Source organism: Polypterus senegalus, chromosome 6, assembly GCF_016835505.1.
Source record: "Polypterus senegalus isolate Bchr_013 chromosome 6, ASM1683550v1, whole genome shotgun sequence".
In the NCBI taxonomy this organism is placed as follows: Eukaryota; Metazoa; Chordata; class Cladistia; order Polypteriformes; family Polypteridae; genus Polypterus; species Polypterus senegalus.
Window position 1 is genome coordinate 94527833 of NC_053159.1, and position 12304 is coordinate 94540136.

Below are 12304 nucleotides of genomic sequence, written 5' to 3' on the forward strand. Positions count from 1 at the left end.
TTAGTCTTTTTTATAATCAAACCACATATCATATAGAAACTCCAAAAACAAAAAGGTAAAAACATGTGTTCCTTGTAGACACATAATTATATTTTTTCAAGCAAACATCAATAGTTCTTCAGTCATTCTCATTCCGAATTTCAGAGAGTCTGAACATGTTCACACTCCGTCAGTCAATCATGCACTCACATTATACCAGTTTACACTTCACCTCAAGTCTCTGGACAGCAGTAGGACACATATTTTCAGAGGGAATCCGCTTGAAAAAAGACAACATACAAAATCCATAAAAAAGGCACCAACACCACATTCAAACTAGGAGTTGAGTGCTGTGAAGCAGCAAAACTAAACTACAAAGAAAATTCACCTCTTAAAATGGTTTTACTACTTCATACATTTATCAAAATACAATTAGAGAAAACATTAAAGTCTTCATTGATCTTTTATACTTATTGTAAACATGTAGGATTATTTGAGAGGTAGATAATGAAAGCCTTTGATTAAAGCTAACAAAAATATAACAATGTAAAAAAACAAGACAATGTGTCAGAGAGGCATCCCAGTAAAGACACTGCTCCTACATCCTATTGAGGACTCAGTGGCATTAATTTACAATCTCTACTCTTCTGGACAGGAAGTCATGAGTTATAGAACCTCCAGCGTTAAATACTTTGCTACATGGAAAATTACCTGGTATTGCTTACCATCTACCAGCAAAAAAAAAATATATATATATATATATAATATAAATAATATGTAAAATGCTCTTCCATCTTTTTTCAAAAATGCTTAAAGCAAATCGGTCTTCCTGAGATCCATGCTTATTCTGGAAACAAATGTTAACAGAAAGCCCATCAGCCACCGGGCACACATTCAAGCCCCGCAGCTTCACACAGATTATAAGAAACCACAGCGTCTCACTTCAGAAAATGAGTTAACAGCACTAACGTTTGTGTCACCATACCAATCTTCAAAGGAAATACTGTATATCATTTTTAATTCAACAGAACATTTCAAGGGTGTATGAAGGAATTGTAACAGCAAATGAGAAATATATGATGAAAGGATGACATTATGTTGAGCTAGTTGTAGGAATATGGCCTCTTTCCCAGGCTGGCAAACATATTCACAAACTGATAAATGCCTCAAAAATGCCACTCAAGTCATCCAGGCATCACATAACCAGAAATAATCATGGAGTTAATATCTTAAGCTTTAAGTCATGTTGCCCTTTTAGAACTGACCATGGCTGCACTGTGTGCCAATGAAATCCTCCAATTTGCTATTCTGGGAATCAAGCGAATGTCATACTCTTCTAAAGAAAGAGAGAAAAATCTTCTGTTTTTTCAAAGGTAATCTTTACTTCAAAAAGACTTCACTGTGATGGTTTTTTTTTTAACACAGATGTCAACTCCAGAATTTGGTCTTTAGTTCTTTGTTGCCACTAACTACCAACAACATGTCAGTGTGAAGAAGGCCCGTGCTCTCTGAAGGTGTTTACTGGTATTGAGTAGGTAAGTGTCAGGAAGGACATGCCCAGAGTTATTAATTCTTAATCCCTAATGTCACCCTTTTCATCTCCACATTGCATATAGTGTATGCACTAATTTTCACAGAAAACCTAGTGCTCATATTCTTTAGGCCTCAGGTGACAAGTCTGTTAGACATTCTTGTTCTATTTTCTTTTTCGTAGACTCTTTTCCATTGGAAAAAGCTTTACCTTCCTCTTTCTTTTTACTTTTCCTGTAGGCAGAAACATAAAACAGATATTAGTTTTTCCAATTATTAGTCTATGCCCCTCTTTTCATTATGCAGTATACCAGAAAAATTTTAGTTATAGATGCCCTGCCATATAGACATTAATGACAGCAGCCAACAGAGCAGCAAGCTGGCATAGTGAATAGTGTTGCTCCATCTCAACTCCTCTGATCTGGATTTAATCCTGGGCCGTAATACATTCTGTGTGGAGTCTGCTTGGATGGGGTGTCTTTTGGTAATCCTGTTTCTTGGCACATGCTAAGGATGTATATTTTAAATAGCAATTTTCAATTTGTCTGGTACCAAATAATTAAGTGTGTGTGCACTGAAATGGAGTGGTGGCTCTGAGGCTAGGGAACTGCACTGGCATTCGGAAGGTTGCTGGTTCGAATCCTGTAAATACCAATAGGGACTCTGCTCTGTTGGGCCCTTGAGCAAGACCCTTAACCTGCAATTGCTGAGCGCTTTGAGTAGTGAGAAAAGTGCTATATAAATGCAAACAATTATTATTATTGAATAACCATCTAGGCTACCTAGACCCCCCAAAAAGAGGGTTGAAAAATAGATGGATGAATAAATCAAATTACAGGGAAATGGTCTGTAGTGACATGACTAAGAAAACTGAACATTTTTGCTGTACATCTCTCAACTTCATTAATCCTTTACTGCTCAGAAAGCTAATGTAAATGTTTTATAATAGATAAATCAACAAAATGGAACTTGCCTATCTACTTTATACATGCTTTTCAAAAGAGTACAAGAAAAGATTTCAGAAGAACCAGCCATTCAGCCCAACATATTTTGTCTGTCCCCAATGATGTAACCTTTTCACAAAAGATAAGTCATGATTTGAAGATTCCCACAGGAATCCTATGCAATATTTTGTGTGTTAATTTATTCTATATATCTCTGTTCCTCTGTGCTTAGAAATATTTATTTATATAAATATAAATATTTATAATTATTTATTTAATTTAGAGTTTGTGTGAAATTTACTGCTAACCAATTTCAATCTGTACCCATGTGGCCATATTGAAGAACTCAAAACTTTTATCCTGTCACATCTTAATTTCTAAATTTTTGCATGCTTAACATTGAATTTTTTCATCCTTCTCTTGTATTTCATACCCAACATTCAGTGCTATAGCGTGCATTTGGAATTTCTCTAGCACTGATATGACTGTTTTGTAATATGCAGGTCCTAACTGTACACATTCTTTTACATGAGACCTCACAAGTGAATTGTAAACCTTAAGCATAACCTCCTCTAATTTGTACTCAACACAGCTTCTTACTTTGGTTGTAAACTGCCTGGAAATGAACTGTGAAAATTTCACTACAAATTCTAAGTACTTTTCATAGATGAAGTCTCAGACTCCCCATTGTGTAATTATATCTATTAGTTTTACTTCCTATGTGTAGGTTTATACTAGACATCATCTAACACATACCTACCAAGCTCTGGATTCTTTTCAGGTCGATTCATAATAATTATGTAGATTATTCTACTATTCTACCTAGTTTAGTGTCACTGGCAAACATAACTTGTATTCTTATTTTGATCATTTATATAAATTAAATAGAACAGCTGTTCCATCATTAATCTGTTGTTATAATACACACAATTAATACTTCTTGCACCATAACTTATTTTGACCTAGGTTTAAACTTATTTTGTATCCATTTGCATCCAATGCCTCAAATTCTCATTTGTTTCAATTTGATGAAATGCCTCTCATATGGTGCCTTATCAAAAGGTTTTTGAAAATCAAGATGAACAATATTGTATGAGCTTCTCTGATTAAATGCGTTTGCTGCTTTCTCATAAAATTCTAGCATAATTTAGGGCTCCTGCATGTCATCAAACCATGTCATTTGTGACAAGGCAAATATCCTATAAATCCACAGTGTCATCATTTAAAATCATCAACCAAGTAATGAAAAGCCAATGAAAACCAAGAAACCTGAGGCAAACACTAAAAAAAAAAAAAACGGGCAGAGAATGAGGATCCACGTATCCTTGTGTAGACTAAAACCCAGCACCAAAGAAACCTAAAGGTGTAACATTCAGCCAGCTACTGAGGCATTACATCATCAAAGAAATAAAAAAAAATGGTCTTACGCTACAGATTCATATTTCCTTTCTCGGTAAACAGTACTTTTTTTCATCATGTAGAGCAGCACAAGATCACAGAAGAAGGCACCCTAAAATAGATTTGGTAAAGTAAACCTTAAAATGTATCAGTGCTCTTAAAGTTAACATCTATAAAATATTTAAATAAATATGAAATATGTAACTTATCAAAAAAGCTGGATTCATATGTTTTGCAAGACTGTAATAGTTAAGCTTTTCAGGCTTTGAAGGTGTCTCTTCACTAGTATACAAGTGCAGAAGTGAGCCATATCATTTAAAGTTCATATCCTATTCATATTGCTGTTGATATCGCTAACAGTTTAGTTCCACAAAAGTAATACCCTTTTGGCAAGTATCTCCAGCTAAATAGTTCTCACTGTTTTAAAGATTATATGACAGCACTATCTGGCCATAAATAATCCACCAAGAGCCAGGGAGTTGAGCATTATCCACCTAGCACTGTTAAAACATTTGTTTTGTGTAATTTGGTCCATATCTAAATTACCTAATGAGCTTTCCATCTGTCACCTTTCATTAATTCTCTTATTGATGAATATTTTATAGATTGTGTATAGATATTATACACACTATTATACTGATGTATGAATAAATACTTTACATTTACTGCACAGCATTTTTCATCACATTGTCACAACAAACAGTGGATTATATAATTTAGTTTTTTTTATAAAAAACAAAACTCACATATGAATGTAACTAAGCAAATACTGGAACATCTGTTAGATTAGTCTATATAAATAGGTAATGAAACCCGAATCAGAAAGTTCCCTTTATTTTGAAACATCCTGATCATAAAATATTAAAAAACATAAAGTATGATTATAAGAGATTAGGTAAGACTGAAATGTGAAATGGCAATTAGTCAGTCATCTTCCAACCTGCAATAAAAAATCAAAATGTGCTTGAATATTAAAATAATCTGTGCTTTGTATTTTCTAGATATGCGGTATATTTACCACAAATGATTGATTTCTACTTAGTACACTGAAAAAAAAACCCTTCAACTTATGACTTCACCTTAAAGTCTTCTACACTAATCTGATGATTATATCTTACTATATTGATGCCTTTTTATTATACCTTTTTAATTTGGTTGCTGGTGAGCTTTAGTGGAATGGTAATTACTGTTGTCCTCATTTTGTATAGTATATTGCTATTGATGTTTAAACTGCATCAGCTTCATCCAATCAAATTACATTACATGCAACTGATGATTAAAGTAAGTAAGTGCTATAAGTCAATAAGCACAGGTGGGAATAGAAATTTGAGGAAAATTGTCCAGTCCTGATAGTGATGAATTTAAACTGGATTGGAAATTAAATCATAGGCCAAAATAAGTTTTAAAAGGAAATGTTCCTATATTCAAATATCATACTTTCCAACTCCTAAAGTCAGTATGAAAATTTGGTATCAACTACTATGTGAAATCTACTGTAAATGTAAACTTTTAAGAGATACTTATGTTTTAACAAAATGTTGCTTCTAGATTTCGACAGATGGTGTTAACACTGCTGGAGAGCTTCTGATACAAAACACTCAGTTTTTACACATTTACATATTTATGTGATGACTTTGCTAAATGCTATTAAAACTCACAACCTAAATTGCATCTGAGTTGTTTAATAAAATACATGCTGTTGCTGTCCAGTCTGCAGTTTTGAAGTTAACCAGAGCAGTACCAAAACCCAATGAATACTAACATTGTAACTCTAGCAAGGCACACATTTCTGCAAAGTAAAGGCCATTTAATACCCTAACTGCTAGCAATTCAGGTTCTGCTCAGTAGATTACCAATCATACTAGCAACCAACACTAGTAAAAATAAATATCAACTAGTGTGCTTTCATTTCAAACTGGAAAATACTGAGTTCTAAACAGGACATAGGAACAAATATCTTATTTGGCTTTGGAATAAAACCACTACAACTATAGAAAGTTCTTACATTGATTTTATGCTAATCTTAATAAGTATTAAAGAAGCTTCAATTTTACATTACATAAAATGTTCTTTATTGTGAAAATCATCTTTATTACACTCTGATTAGGTGTTTCAGCTTGCACAAATTGTTTAAAAAATGTGAAATAAACTACAAGGAATGAAAGGTTTTAAATCTGGTCAACCACAGGAAGAGAAACATTGTCATTAAAAAGAAATTGCCTTAAATGTTACATGCAACTCTTCACATTATTTGTCTTTGACAACATTTTAAGAAATGACCATACTAATAGACAAACTTTTAAACAATGTAATCACTCAAGACTGTCATGCAAAAAAGATTTATTCTTCAAGTTCATATGCTGCTGGGCCATTCAAATTAACTTTAATTTTTTTTCAGACAGAATAACTGTGGTTGCAAAGAAAATCTGCAAATATAGTGCAATTTATTAGATGCTTATACAAGATACTCACCGCCCCCATCAGAGCCAAGCCAGAGCCGATATTGATGACTGTTGGAATGATGTTAAACTTTCCTGCCTGATACAGACATAACAGAAAGCACATTTTGTATATTAAACAAATTGTACTACTTAAGCAACACGTTTTAGGAAGGACAGTACTAAATCAGTGGAGTTTTACTTCTCACATCTTTAGATTTTCACCATAGTTCCCTAAAGTTATGGTCTTTTCCTTAGATTAAGACAGTCATTCTGTAAACTGGCCTTTTCATGTCAACCAGTTCCTTAATTGTATGTTGTAATAGTTTATGTTTAATTGGGGAGTGTCAGAAACAACTAGCAGCCTGGGTTTTCTTTTGCTTGCTATTCAGTAAAGATATACATGTGCACTGTACACAAAGAGGTGGATTCATTTTTAAAAATTTGATTAAATCTTGCATTCTTAATGAACTGCTAACTTATTCTTCTTAGTCAATTATGGAGTTGGAGCAGCTGAGTGAAGAGAACAATAGCAAAGTGCCCTCATGCAGTGCCCACTCCACAGCCAGCACACAGTGAATGGAAACAGGTTATATGCGCAGAACTATGAGATATTAAGAACATTGTTATTTAACTTACAAAAAATAAAAAACATTTTGCCAAATAAATGCCAATGTTGCAATACCAGTCTTTTTATATTCAATGTATAACATCCAAAGGTTTTTGATTTGCCATTGCATTGATGTCCTAAGGCCGTCCGTGTTTTTGCTCTATGCCGTACAGCACTGCACAGGCCATCCCAATCAAACCTTTGTGTGGGCTGTACAGTAGTGTGCTGTACTGCCTGACAAGTCCAAATTTTGCCTTCTATATTTTAATGCACCCATGGTCCATTCTATGACTAGTTGTGTGCAGGAGTGCTTTTCATTAGATCTCCTCTCTTATAGTGTACATACTATCACGTAAAAGAATGATTATACATGTTGTCTGCAATGTACTGAACTTAACTGCAACCCTATCAATTAGGCTTACTATCCAAAAAGCCAAATATTATATACAACACGATCCTTAAGTCTGCTTCCCACACTAGTATTTGATAAAATAATGGAATAATGGGTTGAACCGTGGAACAACATTAGTCAGACATATTTAAGCATCACATATTAGTTGAATATTAATTGAATGAAAGTGATTTCTGTTTACAAAAGCAATTCATTTTGTGATAGTGCCTTTATTGCAACATGTGAGAAGTCAATTGCATCCATTATATTAGGAAAATCAGCAATCGCTACAAATTACCTTTTGATCTTGACTTGCTCATACTGACAGTAAAGATATTGAATGTGTCTGGGTAGCATCTTAAGTATATCATCTCATACAGATGGCACAAGACAGCTCAGAGTGACTGCAAGATTCATGAGTGATCAGCCATTTCATAATGAAAAGCATCTGTCATCAAATACTCTATGGAAGAGGGATTGTGTAATTTCTGCATGATGGTCTTTGTACCGTGGGTTCCATTTCAGCACACAATTCTAAGAGGACAGTTCTAGGATGTCTAAATCAGCTTATAAGCCAGTAATTCTCAATGAGCCAAAAAATCATCACAATCCTTAAAAACGTAGCCTGTCACTGGCAATATTCTCCAAAAAACCTAATGCTGCCATTGCCAGTTATGTTGTAAAACACACAGCACACCCTTTTGTTGGACAAAATTGATAGGCCACACACACAAAGTCAATTAACATTAAACATATACACTAGGCATTAATAACAACACTAAAGTCAGCTGTATTGAGAGAACATGTCAGTTATCTGTTATATAATTAGCTCAAGAACATCGAATGTGACTGATGCATCACTGAAATGTGCAATTAAATCATATTTTCTGTACACTTCATGGTCCTGCTGCCTGGAGTCACTAAAATGCCAACACCAAAAAAGTCTGTATGGGACTTAGAGATGAGTCAAACCAATTCCACGGCAAATTTGTGCTTTACAAATCCTGACTATTGCGTAAGAAATGGCTTATGAACATTTACAAGCATTAGCAAGTTTTATACATGATGCCTGAAGTCTTAATAGTAGGATAATCTTATCAGATTAAAAATGAGCACAAAAATTAAATGTACATAAAAATATATAATTAGATTCAAGCAACCTAACAGCAACTTTAACTAGGAGATAGCATATTTTTCATAAGTCTCATATTGCATGTTATTATTAAGTCTAAATCATGTGAACAAATTTCCATCCATCCATCCATCTATTTGCTAAAGTGGTTATTCAGTTCAGGGTTGTGGTATACCAGTGCCTATCCTGGCAGCACCTGGGTACAGGGTGTGACACAACCCTGGACAGGGCACCAATCACATCGCAGGGCACACTTACACACACATTAGTCCATCTTAAAGATTTTGGAAGACAACCTAAGTAGCAGGCTTACAGTCCAAATGAAACAAACAACATCAGTTATAGTATTTAACTTTGGGCTACATCTAACAAATGTGGGGCGGCACGGTGGTGCAGTGGCAGCACTGCTGCCTCGCATTAAGGAGACCCGGGTTCACTTCCTGGGTCCACCCTGCATGGAGATTGCATGTTCTTCCCGTGTCTGCGTGGGTTTCCTCTGGGAACTCCGGTTTCCTCTCACAGTCCAAAGACATGCAGGTTAGGTACATTGGCGATTCTAAATTGTCCCTGGTGTGTGTGTGTGTGCGCACCCTGCCCAGGGTTTGTTTCCTGCCCTGGGATTGGCTCCAGCAGACCCCTGTGACCCTGTAGTTAGGATTTAGTGGGCTGGATGGATGGATCTAACAAATGCTGGTGTGTTGATGAGTACAAAACTGCCATCTGAATAATCAGCAAAGTACTAACTACAATTCTTATGAAAAATGTTTCCACATGGAAGAAAATTTACAATCTATGCCATGGTCCCACCAGCTTCCAGGAAACCTAATTCTAATTTTAGAGGTTTTATTGACAAGTATAGAAACATGTTTAGACTTATTATTAACTAATCAACTTGAAATAATCAGTTTTTATGATACAGGTCTGTAAGCTGTACTGTTTCAGTTGCATACTAATAAACTATAAATGTTAATTGAATGATCAGTACTTCCTAAGGGATGGCATGAGACACAGTGGTTAATGTTGCTGCCTCACAGATTTAGTGACCAAGGTTTGAATCCTGTGCCCAGTCATAGTCTGAGTAAAGTTTGCAAATTTTCCCCATACATATTTGCTTCATTTTCTCACCCACTATCCAACAGATGTTGGGGCTAGATTATTTGGAGATTCTAAATTGGCTCCTGCATTTGTGTGCATGTGTATGCCCTGTGACAAACCACTGTCCCATCCTGGCTTTTTTCTTACTTTGTACTCCGTTTTTTCAAAATAAACTCTGCGCCCTTGTTACTGTAAATTGCATTAAGTGGCTTGAAAATGTTTGTATGTAACATTTTTTGATAGTTATACTTTTGTCACAGTGAGCAGAATATTGTGATGCTTAAAAACTGTCGAGTGCAATATGAATTGCTATGCAATATTCTTACTTTGTCACTTTATATTAAAAGAAGGCATAGGGTTGCTTAATGTTTTTTCAAAAGGATTAAAACCTATAACTTAAAAAAATGCCTTAAGACCCATAGTTTGTTTGAGTACTTCTACCTTTGTTACAAGCATCTCTGATGTTCCAAATCTTTCTATGTCTATGTTGAAATTTGCTAAGTCCAGTGTGATTGGTAAACCTAATAGTCATTTTTAAAAGTTCTTAAATTACATTTGACTGACAATCATTTCTTTTGATTTGCAACAAACATTATCTTCAAAAGCAAATTTGACTGACAATTATTTGGTTTGATTTGGAACAGCAAGGATGTTTATTATTGCAGCAGATGCTACTATCAGATAAAAGCTTTTAATAAGCTTTATTTTGTATTTAATATTTGTTACACTTTACAAAACGTGATCGAACAAACACCCTGTAAAGGTTACTGGAATTGTAATAATTAAGCTAGAAATATGGCCACTTGGCAACACAGTTTAATTTCACTTCCTGTCTTATCTGGAATCGTTTGACAATATAAATTATAGTATAGTTAAAAAAAGTATTTGTATGACTTTTGTTTATAGTAAACATTATCATATCTACCAACAAAACCTAAATTAGATAAAAGAGACTCAAAATGAAAACCTTCAGTTTTATGCAAAACCATGAGTGTACAATACTTAATTCACTCTTTTAGATGTTTTAATCTAGTATATTATTGGCGATAAACAGTTACTGTGCATTAAAAGGTGCAGAAATCAGTATCATAGTCATGGGGCTGGAGCTAATTCTGTAGGCATGAGGTATAAAACAGAAACCCATCCTGTAAAAAGAAAAACTCCAGTTCATTACAGCACAAATCCACTTACAAACCCACATTTACACTCTCACAGAGCCAGTTTAAAGTGAGGAACTGATTTAACAGCACCTCTTTGGTATATAAGAAAAGATTTATTTCCTTCACACAATGTAAACTACAGCTAATGCACAACAGTCACAAAAGCGATACTAACATACCATCTGATAATGAGTCGTTTAAAAAATGTATGTGACATTCTGTTTTGAATAGAATTTAATGTATTTAGCATAGTTATCATTTTCTGCTGAATGATTTTTCTAATTGGGAAATTGAGATAAATAGTGTCAATATAAATAAAATGAATACTGTAAATTTAAAAATCAAATAGTAGCAAACAGCTTCTATTTTAGTCCATAAACTGTTTGTATTTGTAATGTTTTACAATTTATTCAAGTGATATTTTTAACTAGATTTGGACTGATCTGGTATTCAGTTAAGTAATATGGAACTTTTTACCTTTCCATTCACCATGATATCAAACCGGATCCCATAGACTTTGATAAGTGTTCTGTAATCCTCTCCTTTGCTGTTTTTGTAATACTTTGCATACCTAGAAGAATTAAATACAGCGAGGGAAAGAGGGGCATATGAATTTAATTTACTGCACTCTGTTAGATTAGATCTATAAATGTAGTCACTTTTCACCTCCTCTATCTACTTGTCTACCTTCTCTTCATAAGTCAGACACAAAGATCCATCCCATAAATCATACTACATTTAAAAAAAAAATTCTCTTTTGGCACCCCAACTGCAGGATGTTATTGTTAAGTGTATTTACTGTAACCCTTTACCTGAAGTTATAGCCAGAAGTGACAGACATAGGAGAAGACTTAAGATCCAGCCTATTAAAAGAGTACCGAGGATTGCATTTAGAAGCAGATTTGTCCAGGTCACAGTTCCACTCAATGAAAATCCCAATGACACCTCCCTGCACATTCACAGAGAATAAAATGAATGAAAAGTCAGTTTGCTTATGTCACTAATTATAAATAAATTTATTTATAAAAGCAAGTAAGCATGCATCAGTTCTATTGGTTTTATCATTTATCAGCAACAGTGTGATTAAGAATGTTCTGTTTACTATAAACATTATTATCTTGCTACATCTGCCATTGGTGTGAGCTCTGCTGCAAATAAGTATAACACTTATTCATACTTTTGTTATCTGGCTGCTCTCTGGTTGTACTATTTTAGTTCAAATGCATTTCTGCTCCAGGCTGATGGTACTGTATGTTATAATGTTAAATGCAAAGTTGCTATATAAAATAAAGACCTGGTGATGGACTGACTTTTTTCAATGTTTAGAATAATAAACTGCCATTACAAGTACCAATGATAGCTTAAGTGAAATCTTTAAATTGTCCCAATTGTACCACTAAAATTAGACTATGTTTGTGTTTTCCATGGACTAAGTTAAGCTCTCTGTACCTATGACCCTAATAGTGAATGTGGCGAGAACTCCACGATTTCATTCCGAAGATATTTGTCTCAACACCAGTCTTCTAACACAGTCCAAAGATACGCTTAGGGTCACTGCTGCTCTGAACTGTCTAGTGACAGACTGTAGTCACATTCAGAACTGGCATGAAATCCATTTCTAGCGATC

The 12304-nt window shown here is 34.4% G+C and overlaps 1 protein-coding gene across 2 annotated transcripts in view; it reads right to left on the reverse strand.

Moving 5' to 3' along the window:
• Window positions 1-721: 721 nt before the first annotated feature.
• p2rx5 (purinergic receptor P2X, ligand-gated ion channel, 5) overlaps window positions 722-12304 on the reverse strand; it is a 55417-nt gene continuing 43834 nt past the window's right edge. The window contains exons 8-12 of one of the 2 annotated variants that reach the window (XM_039756547.1): window positions 11490-11626; window positions 11155-11248; window positions 6324-6389; window positions 3881-3963; window positions 722-1743 (exon numbers count right to left, since the gene is read on the reverse strand). In XM_039756547.1, the coding sequence (XP_039612481.1) occupies window positions 1638-1743; window positions 3881-3963; window positions 6324-6389; window positions 11155-11248; window positions 11490-11626 (486 nt within the window). In that variant the 3' untranslated portion in view covers window positions 722-1637. The remainder of the gene's footprint in view (window positions 1744-3880; window positions 3964-6323; window positions 6390-11154; window positions 11249-11489; window positions 11627-12304) is intronic. The other variant, XM_039756548.1, reaches the window with a different exon arrangement.